Here is a 16,284-nt window from a genome sequence, read left to right on the forward strand (position 1 = left end):
CGCGTACATAATATACAGGTGTGTGCATTAACTAAAACGGAGTCTCGCTCTGCTGCCCTGGCATGATCTTGGCTCACTGCAATCTCTGCCTCTGGGTTCAAGCAATTCTCCCTGCCTCAGCCTCCTGAGTACCTGGGATTACAGGTGCCTACCACCATGCCCAGCTAACTTCTGTATTTTTCAGTAGAGATGGGGTTTTGCCACATTGGCCAGGCTGGTCTTGAACTCCTGACCTCAGGTGATCTGCCTGCCTCGGCCTCCCAAACCGCTGGGATTACAGGCATGAGCCATCGCGCCCAGCCTATTTCATTTTTTAAAATGCTTGTCAAGTACCCATTAAACTGATTTGATTATTCACCTATAGGACATGACAGGCATTGCAAAGCCTTATTCTAGGTGGACAGTGAACACTAGGGAACTTTTGTTTTACGTGGTTAAGATGTTTTTCAAAAATCTTTTCACAGAGACAGTGTCTCACTACGTTGCCCAGGCTGGTCCCAAAACTGGCCTCCAGGGTCACTCCTGCTCTGGCCTCTCACCATGCAGGCCGTGGTTTGCATGATCTTTCTGAAAGTGTGAGGATGTGCCTGTACACTCAGTTACTCCACAGGCTGTTAGACGGAGGATCACGTGGGTCCAGGAGTTTGAGGCCAGCCTGGGCAACACAGTAACAGCCTGTCTCTTAATAAATAAAAAATGCTTGAGATTTGACATTCCACATACTATCGGCTCCCAGTCATTTTATGAAAAACTTCATGATTTTGTGCAATGGAGGATTTGATAATGATCTACACATAACTCACAATTATACAGTTTAAGATGTTTACAATCTATTAAAAATGATTGAGGTAACTATAAAATGCCATAAACAGATCTCCATTTAAAACCTAGAATTCGGCCGGGCGCGGTGGCTCACCTGAGGTCAGGAGTTCAAGACCAGCCTGGCCATCATGGTGAAACCCCATCTTAAATACATAAATAAATAAAATAAATAAAACCTAGAATTCAAAGGCATTCAGAGTCACAGCTAACACAGTTCTTCTCTTCCTCACTTAATATTTGAAAAATAATTTAAGATCTAACTTACTTGCACTAAAGTACACTTCTATATATCGATACCTAACATTAATACTTTGCTAAGATCAAATTTATCTTAATTTATAGCTATTTCACACATGATGCTTATAAGAACTAAATGTATTAAAAAGTACCTGGTAACCTCCTCTTGCTTTAAAAAGAGCAAGAGGTACCAGGCGCGGTGGCTCACGCCTGTAATCCTAGCACTTTGGGAGGCTGAGGCAGAAGGATCACCTAAGGTCGGGAGTTTGAGACCAGCCTGACCAACATGGAGAAACCCTGTCTCTACTAAAAGTACAAAAAAAAGAAAAAAAATTAGTTGGGCATAGTGGCACATGCCTGTAATCCCAGCTATTTGGGAGGCTGAGGAAGGAGAATCACTTGAACCTGGGAGGCGGAGGTCGCAATGAGCCGAGATTGAGTCATTGCACTTCAGCCTGGGCAACAAGAGCGAAACTCCATCTCAAAAAAAAAAAAAAAAAAAAAAAAAGAGCAAGAGGTTCATGGTGGTTCACGCTGGTAATCCCAACACTTTGAGAGACTGAGGCAGGCAGACTGTTTGAGGCCAGGAGTTCAAGACCAGCCTGGGCAAAATGACAAGGCCCATCTCTACAAAAATTAGCCGGGCATGGTGGTGTGCACCTGCAGTTCCAGCTACTCGGGTGGCTGAAGCACAAATGCCTGAAGCCCTGGAGGTCGACTGCAGTGAGCCACGATGGTGCCACTGCTCCCAGCCAAGGCAACAAAGCCAAACCCTGTCTCCAAAAAAGAGGAAATTTAGTAGGACAAAGGAATAAAAAACATGTACTGGACTACGGGTATTATTAACAAATGATCCATTTTTCAGATGTGATGTTGTGATCCTATTTTTTTACAAAGATATTTCCCTTTGAAATGCATGCTGAAGTACTTCTAGATGATAATCCAGAAGTAGGTGGGAAGGGAGTGAGAGGTATAGAGGTCACTTAAAAACAAAGAACAGGTAATGGGCGTGCAGGGAAGGTGACTATATCATGCTTTGGCTCATGTTTTACATTTTCTGCATTTTTCCATGATACATTCTGCATATTCAAACCATCCAACTATACAAAGTAATCTTTGCAAAAACTGGGAAAAACTCAACACTGGATAATGGGAAAACTGTCAGTTAAAGAAAAGAAAACTAAAGCCCTTATCTGTTAGACACATACAGAGTATGGGCCGGGCGTAGTGGCTCATACCTGTAAACTCAGCACTTTAGGAGGCCAAGGTGGGTGAATCACAAGGTCAGGAGGAGTTCAAGACCAGTCTGGCCAAGATGGTGAAACCCCGTCTCTACTAAAAATACAAATGTTAGCCGGGCACAGTGGCAGGCGCCTGTAATCCCAGATACTCAGGAGGCTGAGGCAGGAGAACGCTTGAACCCAGTAGGTGAAGGCTGCAGTGAGCCAAAACTGCACCACTGCACTCAGGCCTGGGTGACAGAGTGAGACTCCATTTCAAAAAAAAAAGGTAATATAAGATACATCTACTATGGTAGTCATAAAAATTAAAAACAAAAAAAATTGTTTTAAAGTACGTAATATTTACCATCACAAAGATGAGGATTAAAATTTAAAAAAATTAAAAAGTATTTAAGATAGAATGATAAGTAGCTAGGTTTAGCCTTAAATTATCCTAGCCCACACCTCCACCCAAAAGTAGGGAAGACAGATGTACCGCAGTAAATGTTTGCGGTTAGAAGCGGGAAAGGAATGGAGGTGTTTAATGGATATAGTTTCTGTTTGGATTATGAAAAGGTTCTGGAAGTAAACAGCGGCAACAGTCATACAACACTATGAAGGTGCTCCATGCCACTAAATCATACACTTAAAAATGGTTGAGGCTAGGCGTGGTGGCTCATGCTCAAAATCCCAGCACTTCGGTAGGTCAAGGCGGGAGTATCCCTTGAGGCTAGTCCAAGACCAACAAAGGGAGACCCCATTTCTACAAAAAAAACAAAAAAACTAGCCAGGGCTATGAATGCATGGTGGTTCAAGTCTGTAATCCCAGCACTTTGGGAGGCTGAGGCAGGCAGATCACTTGAGGTCAGGAGTTTGAAACCAGCCTGGCCAACATGATGAAACCCCGTCTCTACTACTAAAAATACAAAGAAGTCAGCCAGATGTGGTAGTGGGTACCTGTAATCCCAGCTACTCAGGAGGCCAAGGCAGAAGAATCTCGTGAACCTGGGAGGCAGAGGAGGTTACAGTGAACAGTGAGCCAAGATCGCAACACTGCACTCTAGCCTGAGCAAAAGAGAGAGACTCCATCCTAAAAGAAAGAAAAAAAAAGAGGCCGCGTGTGGTGGCTCACGCCTGTAGTCCCAGCACTTTGGGAGGCCAAGGTGGGCAGATCATCTGAGGTCAGGAGTTCAAGACCAGCCTGGCCAAGACGATGAAACCGTGTCTTTATAAAAAGAAAAAAAAAAAGTACTGGGTGTGGTGGCTCACGTCTGTAATCCCAGCACTTTGGGGGGCCAAGGCAGGCAGACCACAAGGTTAGGAGATCAAGACCATCCCGGCTAACACAGCAAAACTCGTCTCTACTAACAATACAAAAATTAGCCGGGAGTGGTGGCACATGCCTGTAGTCCTAGCTACTGGGGAGGCTGAGGCAGAACAATTTCTTGAACCCGGGAGGCAGAGGTTGCAGTGAGCTGAGATCATGCCACTGCACACTGCATTCCAGCCTGGGCAACAGAGCAAGACTCCACCTCAAAAAAAAAAAAAAAAAAAGGCACCAGTCAGGCTATTTTGAGGTTATACTGAGCTATGATCGTGTCCCTACACTTCAGCTTGGATGGAAAAGAAAAAGATTGAAATGGTCAATTGTTATGTATATTTATCCCAGTCAAAAGAAAACCTAATAATGACTACATGAGAGTCCAAATACTAGTCTCTACCTTTGTTTACATATGAAAATGTTAAGATTAACTTTTAAATGTTAGGGAAGTGAAGGACTAGAAAATTCCAGCGCAATCTAGACGCACTGATACTCTTCCATTAATGAAGTATTATTCAGCGACGGGCACAGTGGCTCACACCTGTAAGATGGCTTGGGAGGCTGAGGCAGGAGGGCTGCTTGAGCCCACGAGTTTGAGACTAGCCTGGGCAACACAGCGAGCGCCTGTCTCTATTTAAAAAGCATTGAGCTCCGGTAGCAGTTCCTTACATTTCTGCAGTCTCTGAGCAGTGCCAAGAGTAATCATTTGGATCTTTTCTGCCCTCAAGGGCCACACCTTTCTTCCGTTCAGCAGCCCCGGAGGCCTAAGCGCTGATGTATCACTGCTGCTAAGGCTTCTTTCCCCACTAAAGCTGCTGAGCCCTTCCTCCAAAGCCGCAGTCTCAGAGCCTGATCATCCCAACTATCACCTCCTCCTCCACAGGCTGCAGTGCGCCGACGCCTGAAACTGTGGTCCCACGACGGTTCACGGTACTCCACATTCATAAAGCAAAGACCGACACTGATCGCACAACAGGTCCTTGTATTAATACAAACCAAGGCAGGGGCACCAAACTGCATTACCCATGCTTTTCCACCACACACTTGAAGTATTTAAAATAGAAAGAAAGGAAGAAAAATCACAGCTTCAATTAGGAATATCCTTGGTAAAGCAGTAAAAAGGAACCGTGACCCACTTTTGAATACCCTGTTATGAAACATGGCACTTCTGCTGCACACAAAAGCATGATGGCTGCTCCACAAGCGGCTGAGCTACACAAGCCGAACTAGCTGTTCTTTCCACAGAAAAGAATTTTTCACCTGAAGGAAGCGACAACAAACTACGGTTATTCAGACTTAAAAAAGGAAGTTAGTCTGTTGCTGGAAGTAAAACAACACTATTTGTTTTTTGTTTGTTTGTTTTGAGGTAGGGTCTTGCTCTGTTGCCCAGACTTGAGTGCAGTGGTGCAATCACAGCTCACTGCAGCCTCAACCTCCAGGATTCAAGTGATCCTCCAGCCTCAGCCTCCCAAGTAGCTGGGACTACAGGCATACACCACCATACCCAGCTCATTTTATTTTTTGAGAAGACCAGGTCTTGCTATATTGTCCAGACTGGTGTCTAACTCCCGGGCTAGAGTGATCCTCCTGCCACAGCCTCCCAAAGTGTTGGGATTACAGATGTGAACCACCACACCTGGCCAGAATAACAGTATTTTTGCCAACAGTAAAATTCAAGCTTTCAAGCAAAAAACAAGAGTTTCAGAAAACTTATAGCCACCAACATAAGCCTGACAGCCCTTCAACACTATGTATGTCTTGATAAAGAATCCAGTCAGAGTGCAAGATAAAGTGATTTTTTTTTGGATATGGAGTCTCACCCATATCCAAGTACCATGTACAGTGGTGCAATCTGGGCTCACTGCAACCTCCGCCTTCCAGGTTCTAGTGATTCTACAGCTTCAGCCTCCCAAGTAGCTGGAACTACAGGTGCTCACCACCACGCCGGCCTAATTTTTGTGCTTGTAGTAGGGACGGAGTTTCACCCGGTTGGCCAGGCTGGTCTTGAACTCCTGACCTCAGGTAATCCACCTGCCTCGGTGTCCCAAAGTGCTGGGGTTACAGGCATGAGACACACCTGGCCAAATGATGAATTTTTAATGCATGAGTACGCAGAGTTTATTGATGAGGTTTCAGGTTCCATGTTGCACACCTTCATAGAAACTACCGCTTGCTGAGGCCTGGTATAGAATCCAATACGAATTTCCACAATTACCTCATTACTCCTCCCACTTCCAACTGTTTATCTGTGCAAGGCTTGAACTTCTCCAAAGAAGTCAACCAAAGCAACACATCCCAAGAGTGAAGACAGATGCAGGCATGAGGAACCAGTTGTCTTCTATTCAGCCAGACGTTTAGAAGGCCCCAAAAATGTGAGTACACAGGAAAGACAGGGGAAGAGTGCGCAGAACAAAGATGATGCCCCCCCCCCCCGTACTGGAGTGCCATGCTGAACCAGAGGCTCCTCTTCCATGCAGCAGCCACATACTAGAGCACCTTCAGAAGGCCCTGATCCAGACGGAAAACCATGTCAATCAAGACATGGGGAAACTTTGAAGACAAGAACATTCAACTTACAAGAAGTCTTAGACACACACACAGCTGTCACTAGGTTCCTTCAAAATCATCCAATCACACTCATCCCGACTCAGTATGCAGGTCTAATCAGCTGCACACATGGTGCAAAGGCAACCAGGAGGCAAATACTCTCCTGCAGCTTCTAGGGGAAGCTAGCAGCTGGCAAGCTACAGTGTGGTCCTGGACAGACACTCAGGGAGTCTGCTTTGTATGTTCTAAGCCTCTGGAGAGACTTCTTGAAACTGTGAAGCCTTCCCAGAACACTAAGCTTAATTTCTTTTTTCTTCTTTGTAGACAGTCTGGCTCTGTCGCCGAGGCTGGAGTGCAGTGGCCTGATCTCGGCTCACTGCAACCTCTGCCTCCCTGGTTCAAGCAATTCTCCTGCCTCAGCACCCCAAGTAGCTGGGATTACAGGTATGCACCACCACGCCCATTAATTTTTGCATTTTTAGTAGAGGTGCGGTTTTGCCACGCTGGCCGTAGTGGTGTCCAACTCCTGGCCACAAGTGATCCACCTGCTTCAGCCTCCCAAAGTGCTGGGATAACAGGCATGAGTCACTGTACCCAAGTCACTAAGCTTAATTTCTATAGCAATATAAATTGTAGGCTGGGAACTGTGACTGTAATCCCAGCACTCTGGGAGGCTGAGGCAGGAGGATCCCTTGAGCCCAGGAGTTTGAGACCATGCTGGGCAACATAGGGGACACTCTATCTCTATAAAAAATACAAAACTAGGAGGCTGAGGCAGGAGAATTGCCTGAACCCAGGAGGCGGAGGTTGCGGTGAGCCGAGATTGCGCCATTGCACTCCAGCCTGGGTAACAAGAGCAAAACTCCGTCTCAAAAAAAAAAAAACCAAAAAAACAAAAATTAGCCAGGTGTGGTGATGCACCCTGCAGTCCCAGCTACCTGGGAGGCTAAAGTGGGAGGATGGCTTGAGCCAGGGAGGCTGAGGCTGCACTGAGCTCCGATCCTGCCACTGCACTACAGCCTGAGGGTGACAGAGAAAGAGCCTTTTCCATAAATGAATATTTCTAACTCCTGTGTGGGGAAAATGAGGCTCCAAGAGGTGAAGGAACTTACTCCAGGTCACACAGCTAACACACGGCTGAACTGGTAAACTCTGGCCTGCCTTCTTCCAAAGCCAGGGCTTTTGGATGAACCCTCATGCGGAGACCTCTTAGCAAATCCAAGTATTTCTGGTAACACTTTTCACAGCAGATAATGGTTTGGAATTAAGCAATGGAACACTTGCAGTGAAGAAAGAATAACAAACCCAAACAACCTGACATCTGACAGTTAAACAGCAGTTTAAAATAAGCTTTTCAATACTTCTACAGGCCCTGGTATCAGTGGAAATCGCTGTATTTTTATACACTGCTTTCCTTCTTATTATACAGAAGTCTGAAAATCTGCTTAGCGACAGAGTGGTGGTTGCCAGGGACTTGGAGGAAGGAAGCAACAGGGAACTACTGCTCAATGGGGAGTTTTAGTTTCTCAAGATGAAGAGCTGAGTAGACGGACAGCTGTGACGACTGAACATTATAAACACACTCAATACCACTGAAATGTATACTGAAAAATGGGTCAAGTGGCACATTTTATGTTATGTGTATTTTACCACCATAAAAAATTTGGATAAAATATGCTGAGAAATTTAGACAGAGATGCCAGGCTTAAATCTTCAAAGGTAAGAATTCTAAACTCTCAGGCTAGGTATGGTAGTTCTTTTTTCTTTTTTTTTTTGAGACGGAGTTTCGCTGTTGCTACCCAGAATGGAGTGCAATGGCACGATCTCGGCTCACCGCAACCTCCGCCTTCTGGGTTCAAGCAATTCTCCTGCCTCAGCCTCCCAAGTAGCTGGGACTACCAGCGCGCACCACCATGCCCAGCTAATTTTTGTATTTTGAGACAGGGTTTCACCTTGTTGACCAGGATGCTCTCGATCTCTTGACCTCGTGATCCACCCGCCTCGGCCTCCCAAAGTGCTGGGATTATAGGCGTGAGCCACCGCGCCCGGCTTTTTTTTTTTTTTTTTTTTTTTTTTAAATATGGTAGTTCATGCCTATAATCCCAACACTTTGGGAGGCTGAGGCAGAAGGATCACTTGAATCCAGGAGGTTCAAGACCAGCATGGGCAACATAATGAAACCCATCTCCATTTAAAAAAGAATTCCAAACTCCTTAACTGAATCCTGATAAAGAAAATTTGGCCTGGGCAGGGTGGCTCACACCTGTAATTCTAACTTTGGGAAGGTGAGGAGGGAGGGATCATGAGGTCAGGAGATGGAGATCATCCTGGCAAACACAGTGAAACCCTGTCTTTACAAAAATTAGCTGGGCGTGGTGGCGCATGCCTGTAATCCCAGCTACTCAGGAGGCTGAGGCAGAATTGCCTGAACCCAGGAGGCGGAGGTTGTGGTGAGCCGCGATCGCGCCATTGCACTCCAGCCTGGGTAACAAGAGTGAAATTCCGTCTCAAAAAAAAAGAAATGTAACAGTATTACTCTGCAATTCACTGCCAATGTCAAATGAGAAACTGGAACCTCAGAAAGACAATTTAGCAAACTGCAAAACAAAGTCCATTCAGGACCCGATACAATCGAGTCTTGGTCATTTGGAATTTTGTTTTGCTGCGCCTGCTGCGCCTGCTGAACGACGACGCCCCTGGTTCTCTGCCCGGCTGCTGCCGGAGGAAAAAGCAGTGGTTCTACGTTGTTTCCTGACAACCGCACTAGGTATTAAACACAGCTACAAAGACGTATAATTACCAAACCATGTTTTAAGAGTATAACTGTTCTTTTAAGCCCACCATTTCTTTCACCCGTGACCCAAGTGATTTGGAGTTCAGATGTATTAGCCTGTCTGAGGCATTTTAGACAAGGGAGAAGGTGCCTGTACAAGTACCACCCAAAGCAGTGTCAAAACCGCTTTCCATAGGTGGCAATCCTCTGTGATGCTTAAGCACTGACATCTGCTCCTGCAGACGGAATCAGAACAGTTAAGGCCCACGCCTGGAATCCCAGCACTTTGGGAGGCTAAGGTGGGTGGATCAACTGAGGTCAGGAGTTCCAGACCAGCTTGGTCAACACCTCAAAACCTCGTCTCTACTAAAAATACAAAAATTAGCCAGGCATGGTGGTGCACACCTGTAGTCCCAGCTACTGAGGAGGCTGAGGCAGGAAATCACTTGAACCCAGAAAGCGAGGTTGCAGTGAGCTGAGATCACACCACTGCACTCCAGACAGGGCAACAAAGTAAGACTCTACCTCAAAAAAGGAAAATAATAATAATAGTTGAAATTATAGTTTCGGAGTTTTTCTCCGTAACTATCCTACCTCACTGCTACATTTCAGAGATCCTAGTAACAGAGAACTACTAATGTGATGAAATGAAAGTAACACTGACTCTGGAATAATAAATGCTTCTACAAGCCGGGCGCGGTGGCTCACGCCTGTAATCCCAGCACTTTGGGAGGCCAAGGCGGGTGGATCCCGAGGTCAAGAGATCGAGACCATCCTGGTCAACGTGGTGAAACCCTGTCTCTACTAAAAATACAAAAATTAGCTGGGCGTGGTAGCGTGCACCTGTAGTCCCAGTTACTCAGGAGGCTAGGGCAGGAGAATTGCCTGAACCCAGGAGGGGGAGGCTGTGGTGAGCCGAGATCACGCCATTGCATTCCAGCCTGGGTAACAAGAGCGAAACCCGGTCTCAAAAAAAAAACATATATATGTATGTGCTTCTACATAAACTACATCTCTCCATGTCTGGTCCTGTGAAATTTCTCCATTCACTCCAAACACATATATAAAGAAAACACATGTGGCCAGAAGCAGGGGCTCACGCCTATAATCTCAGCACTTTGGGAGGCCCAGGTGGGCGGACCACCTGAGGTCAGGAGTTCGAGACCAGCCTGGCTAATATGGTGAAACCCCCTATCTACTACACATACAAAAAAATAACCAGGCATGGTATCACATGCCTATAGTCCCAGTTACTTGGGAAATTGAGGCAGGAGAACTGCTTAAATCCAGGAGGCAGAGGTTGCAGTGAGTCAAGATCCTGCCACTGCACTCCAGCTTGGGCAATAAGAGTGAAACTCCATCTCAAAACAAACAAAAAAACACATGTATAAATAAATACATAGGCTGGACGCAGTGGCTCACACCTATAATCCCAGCACTTTGGGAGGCCGAGGTGGGTGGATCACAAGGTCATGAGATCAAGACCAACCTGGTCAACAAGGTGAAACCCCGTCTCTACTAAAAATACAAAAATTAGCTGGGCACGGCGGCGCATGCCTGTAGTCCCAGCTACTCGGGAGGCTGAGGCAGGAGAATCGCCTGAACACAGAAGGCAGAGGTTGCAATGAACCAAGGTCGTGCCATTGCACTCCAGCCTAGGTAACAACAGCGAAACTCCGTCTCAAAATAAATAAATAAATAAATAAAAAGTTAAATACATACATACATACATAAATTCACCATTTTTTTTTATGAGACGGAGTTTCGCTCTTGTCACCCAGGCTGGAGTGCAATGAGATGGGGTATCACCTTGTTGACCAGGATGGTCTCGATCTCATGACCTCGTGATCCACCCGCCTCGGCCTCCAAAAGTGCTGGGATTACAGGTGTGAGCCACTGCGCCCGGCCCAAATTCACCAGTTTTTAAAAACTACTTTTAGGAAGCTGAGCAATACTTTATGTACTTTTAGAGGAATATGAAGCCAAACAGAAAATTCCAAGTATGGGCCAGGTGGAGGTGGCTCATGCCTGTAATCCTAGCACTCTGGGAGGCCGAGGTGGGTGATAACAAGGTCAGGAGTTCAAGACCAGCCTGGCCAAGATGGTGAAACCCCATCTCTACTAAAAATACAAAAATCAGCCAGGCGTGGTGGCAGGTGCCTGTAATCCCAGCTACTCAGGAGGCTGAGGCAGAGAATTGCTTGAAACCAGGAGGCAGAGGTTGCAGTGAGCCGAGATCAGGCCAGGCCACTGCACTCCAGCCTGAGAGACAGAATAAGACTCTCAAAAAAAAAAAGAAAATTGCAAGCAAGTCGGTTGGAAGATGCTTAACAGTAAAGAGACTTTCTATTAGGAAGTTTAAGTGAGGCACAGGGTACCTAACTTCTCAGTTTCTGGAGTACGCCTGGGCATGTGGCTGATACTCTCCTTTGCCTGTGGGTATTTGAAATGAATCTTAAGGGAATTTACTTCGGACAGTTCCAGGCACTCCCAGATGTGAAAATTTGACACCAGAAGGTCTGGCAAATGCGTCTAAAGGAAGAATTTTCTTTCAATCCCCACACTCGGTCTAATGAGGCCACCTTATTGCAGGATCAATGCAACTAAAACTTAAATTGACCACTCTCTTTAAGAAGAATTTTCCTGGGTGCTTCTGTGAACGTTTTATGGAAGTGAAAAAAAAAAAACAACAACAACAACAAACAAAGCCTAGTTATTAAATTTCGAAATGACTTAAGAACAAATGTGATGTCTAGAAACCTACCCCAAAGGCGATAATTTTATGTCATCCTAACATTTCCTCTTTTATTAGCAAATAAAATGTTATTTGGAATGCCAAGGAGCTCCTCCCTCCCCGACACTTCCACATTACAGTGTCATGAATGGTATTAGCTACACTCCTGCACCAGAATAAGCTTTTGTTTGAGCCGTTCCCAAACCAAGGTATTAGAAGCGACCATTCTTCACCAAACAAAGATACTTTTGGACTGCAGCCCAGGAGCCTGAACACCTCAGTGTGTACTAACTATTGTGGTGTTATCCTGGGAAAGCAACCCCGTCTGCGAGAAAACACAAACAGCCTTGTCCTTGACAAACAGCAGTGTGTTCGCAGCCTAAAATCTAAAGAGGCAACTATTAAAAAAAATTAAAAGTGCAGAATCCTGGAACTAAACACCACGAGCTCTCTATTCAAAGACGTTTCTTTTAAACAAGGTGTTTCAGTTACACATAGCCGTCTGCATTTGACAACAATCAGGACGAGGCTAAATGCGGTTCCTTCTCCAGGTAAGAGCGAGAAACCAGAGGGAAATAAAATTGTGCCAAAGAGCACGTAGCACCTGTCAAGGCACTGTGACCCAAGAAAGATGAACACAAAGAAGCCGCGATGGATTTGGTTATCCTTGGTCTCTCCCCGCCCGCAGGGAGTCCTACCAGCCCCAGGCCAGAGCCGCCAAATCCCGGCCTCACAAGTAAGGGGAAGGGAATCGCCCCTCTCGCCTTCCGACTTTCCCCAGGCGGCCGGCCTCATGGCAAAGCGGCCAAGGGCCTGCAGAGCCGGCAGACAACGGAGGTCCGCAGAAGAGGCCAGGACAGGAGCCGGGAAGGCCGTGTGGCCCGCACCTCGGCGCCGCAGCTCAGCCCCGCGCTGGTCCTGCCGTAGCGGGGATGGGGCTGGAACCCGGCGCTCATCTCCGGGCACTCTGCGCCGCCGCGGCCGAGGCAGGGCAAAACCCTACACGTTGTCGTTGGCGGGAAGCGGTGGAAGGGATCCACCCCGCGAGCAAGACCCCCGGAGCCCAACCGCCGCCGCCCCCTCTTCGAGCGCGCCATTTCCAGGCCCTGGCCCTCCAGGCGCCGCTCCTAGGCCTCCGCGGGTCCTCGCCTCGGGAAGCCCCGGGTGAGCGCAGGACGGCTGCCTCCTCTGACAACCCCGACCCCGCCGGATCCCCCAGCCCACGCCGGAGCCCGCGCACGCCCGCCTCACCCTCTGCCGCCGCCGAAGCTGCTGTAGGCCCGATCGTCGTAGGTATCGAAGTCCGCCATTTGCCGTCTCGCTCCGAGAGGAACCAGGGTGAGCGAGGAAGGACCCCGCAATATAACTCCCCCCGCCCCGCCGCCGGGGCTGTCCGCCGCGCCGCCTGATCGCAAATCGCTCGGACGCGCGCACGCACGGACGCTCGCCGCGCCGCGCCGCGCCGCGCCGGGCCTTGGGCCCACGGGCAGCTGCTGGCTCCGCGCGCTCTGAGGCCCACGTGGTGCGGCGGCGCCCGAGCTGGACGCCTGCTCTGCCAGCGCGGCCCATTATGTGCTGTCCCTGGGGCTGCGCCCGCGGCCGCCTCCTGTCCCCGTCGCGCCCCGCCCTAGCGCGTCAGCCTTCCCCTCCGTCTGCGGGAGGTGGTCGGCAGAGCCGGGCAGGAATTCCCTCTCGGGTTCGCCTGGGACCTTGCCTTTTGGCCTCCAGACCTGGCAGGGACCTGTTCCGCTTGGCCTCGCGAGTGATCCCCTATGACACCCAAGTAAAGGCCACCTCCTCCAGACAGGAACCGGCCACACGAAGAGGATGCCCTGGAAGGGGGTGCAAGGCGATGGGACGCAGATGCGAATCCCGTCTTCCAGGGCTTACTCGCTGCCTGGGTATTGGGGTGTTTTGAGAGGAGATAGGTGGCCTGTGACTTAGCGAGAGAGAGGAAGCACATCTCTGTGTTTTGCAGAAGTCGTTGCCTTGGAAAAAGAGTTGGTTACTGATACGGATTCCATCATCTGGCAATGACAAAACGTAGATACGCAGTGGAAATTAATTACACGGGTAAATTTCCAGGCTGGTGATTGAGATGGTGGTGATTGTGGGTGCCACAATGTTGACAAACCCTAATTATGTAGGCACACTTTAAAAATCTCATAGGCCGGGCGCGGTGGCTCATGCCTGTAATCCCAGCACTTTGGGAGGCCTACGTGGGTGGATCACGAGGTCAGGAGTTGGAGACCAGCGTAGCCAGTATAGTGAAACCCCATCTCTACGAAAAATACAAAAAATAGCTGGGCGTGGTGGCGCGTGCCTGTAATCCCAGCTACTCAGGAGGCTGAGGCAGGAGAATTGCCTGAACCCAGGAGACGGAGGTTGCGGTGGGCGGAGATCGCGCCATTGCACTCAAGCCTGGGTAACAAGAGCGAAATTACATCTCGGAAAAAAAAAAAAAAAGAGCCGGGTGGGGTGGTGGGCACCTGTAGTCCCAGCTACTCAGGAGACAGGATACTCCTGTTTTCTACTAAGGCAGGAAAATTGCTTGAACCTGGGAAGCAGAGGTTGCAGTGAGCTTAGACTGTGCCACTGCACCCCAGCCTGGGCGACAGAGCGAGACTCTGACTCAAAACAACAAAAAAAAGAACCTCATGGAATTTTTTTACTTGTTATTATTTATTTATCTGTAGTTGAGACAGGGTCTCACTCTGTCGCCCAGGCTGGAGTGTGGTGGACTGTAGGTAGGCAATACCACACCTAATTTGCTTTTTTTTTTTTTTTTTTTTTGAGACAGAGCCTCACACTTGCCCAGGCTGGAGTGCAATGGCATGTTCTCGGCTCACTGCAGCCTCCACCTCCGGAGTTCAAGTGATTCTCCAGCCTCAGCCTCCTGAGTAGCTGAGACTACAGGCGTGTGCCATCACGCCCAGCTAATTTTTCTATTTTTAGTAGAGATGGGGTTTCATCGTGTTAGCCAGGATGGTCGCAATCTTCTGACCTCGTGATCCACCCGCCTTGTGCCCCCAAAGTGCTGGGATTATAGGCCCACTATCCTGACCTGGCTAATTTTTGTATTTTTTGTAAAGATTGGGTTTTACCATGTTGGCCAGCCTGGTCCTCAACTCCTGGCCTCAGGTGATCCACCTGCCTTGGCCTCCCAAAGTGCTGGGATTACAGGTGTGAACCACCTCACCTGGCCACAAACAGGTTCCTTTGAGTTAGGGTCTTGCTCTGTTGCCCAGGCTGGAGTGCAGTGGTGCCATCATAGCTCATGGCAGCCTCCAACTCGTGGGCTCAAGTGATCCTGCTGCCTCAGTCTCCTAGGTAGCTCAGACCATAAGCATATGCTACCACACCCAGTTAATTTTTGTACTTGTTGTAAAGATAGGGTCTTGCTATATTGCTCAGGCTGGTCTCAAACTCCTGGCCTCAAGCAATCCTCCTCCTGCCTCAGCTTCCCAAAGTGCTGGGATTACAGGCCTGAACCATGGAATCCAACACAAGCAGGGTTTTTTTGAGCAGAGTTTCACTCTGTTGCTGAGGCTGGAGAGTACTGGCACGATCTCGGCTCACTGCAACCTCCGCCTCCCGGTTTCAAGCGATTCTCCTGCCTCAGCCCCCCAAGTAGCTGGGATTACAGGTGTGGGCCACCATGCCCAATTAACGTTTTGTAATTTTAGTAGAGACAGAGTTTCACCATGTTGGTTGGGGTGGTCTCGATCTCTTGATCCGCAGGCCTCAGCCTCCCAAAGTACTGGGATTACAGGCCTGAGCCACACCACACCTGGCCTGCAAGTAGGTTTTTTTTTTTTTTTGAGTTGGAGTTTTCGCTGTTGTTACCCAGGCTGGAGTGCAATGGCGCAATCTCGGCTCACCGCAACCTCCGCCTCCTGGGTTCAGGCAATTCTCCTGCCTCAGCCCCCTGAGTAGCTGGGATTACAGGCACCCGCCACCATACCCAGCTAACTTTTGTATTTTTAGTAGAGATGGGGTTTCACCATGTTGACCAGGATGGTCTCGATCTCTTGACCTCGTGATCCACCTGCCTCGGCCTCCCAAAGTGCTGGGATTACAGGCCTGAGCCTGCAAGTAGGTTTTTGATGGAAAAGAAGAGGCAGTTTCTAAACTGTTTCCAAGAAATTGACATGACAATAAAGTCAGCTGTTGATTGGCTCTGCATTTTTGTTTTGTTTTGTTTTGTTTGCTGTGCATTGTTGTCTGTATCACTGATTCCAAGAATTTCAAGGTAATGACTGAGGCAGCAATTTGGGAACAAAATGCTTTAAACACTTGCCCCAGGCCCAGCACAATGGTGGTTCATGCCTGTAATCCCAGCACTTTGGGAGGCCAAGGCAGGTGGATCACCTGAGGTCAGGAGTTCAAGACCAGCCTGATCAACATGGAGAAACCCCATCTCTACTGAAAATACAAAATTAGCCCCCTGATCAACATGGAGAAACCCCATCTCTACTGAAAATACAAAATTTTAGCCGAGCGTAGTGGCGGCGGGCACCTGTAATCCCAGCTACTCGGAAGGCTGAGGCAGGGGAATCGCTTGAACCCAGGAGGTGGAGGTTTTGATGAGCCAAGATCACGCCATTGCACTCCAGCCTGAGCAACAAGA

At 48.3% G+C, this 16,284-nt stretch overlaps 1 protein-coding gene across 1 annotated transcript in view; it reads right to left on the reverse strand.

Annotated features, from left to right (window-relative positions):
- The window catches only part of EIF4H (eukaryotic translation initiation factor 4H), a 28,308-nt gene extending 15,319 nt beyond the window's left edge, over positions 1-12,989 (reverse strand). The window contains exon 1 of the mRNA XM_002763517.7: positions 12,906-12,989. Within this exon, the coding sequence (XP_002763563.1) occupies positions 12,906-12,964 (59 nt within the window). The 5' untranslated portion in view covers positions 12,965-12,989. The remainder of the gene's footprint in view (positions 1-12,905) is intronic.
- Between the last annotated feature and the right edge of the window lie 3,295 nt (positions 12,990-16,284).

The sequence above is a fragment of the Callithrix jacchus genome, chromosome 2, assembly GCF_049354715.1.
Source record: "Callithrix jacchus isolate 240 chromosome 2, calJac240_pri, whole genome shotgun sequence".
NCBI classification, from domain to species: domain Eukaryota; kingdom Metazoa; phylum Chordata; class Mammalia; order Primates; family Cebidae; genus Callithrix; species Callithrix jacchus.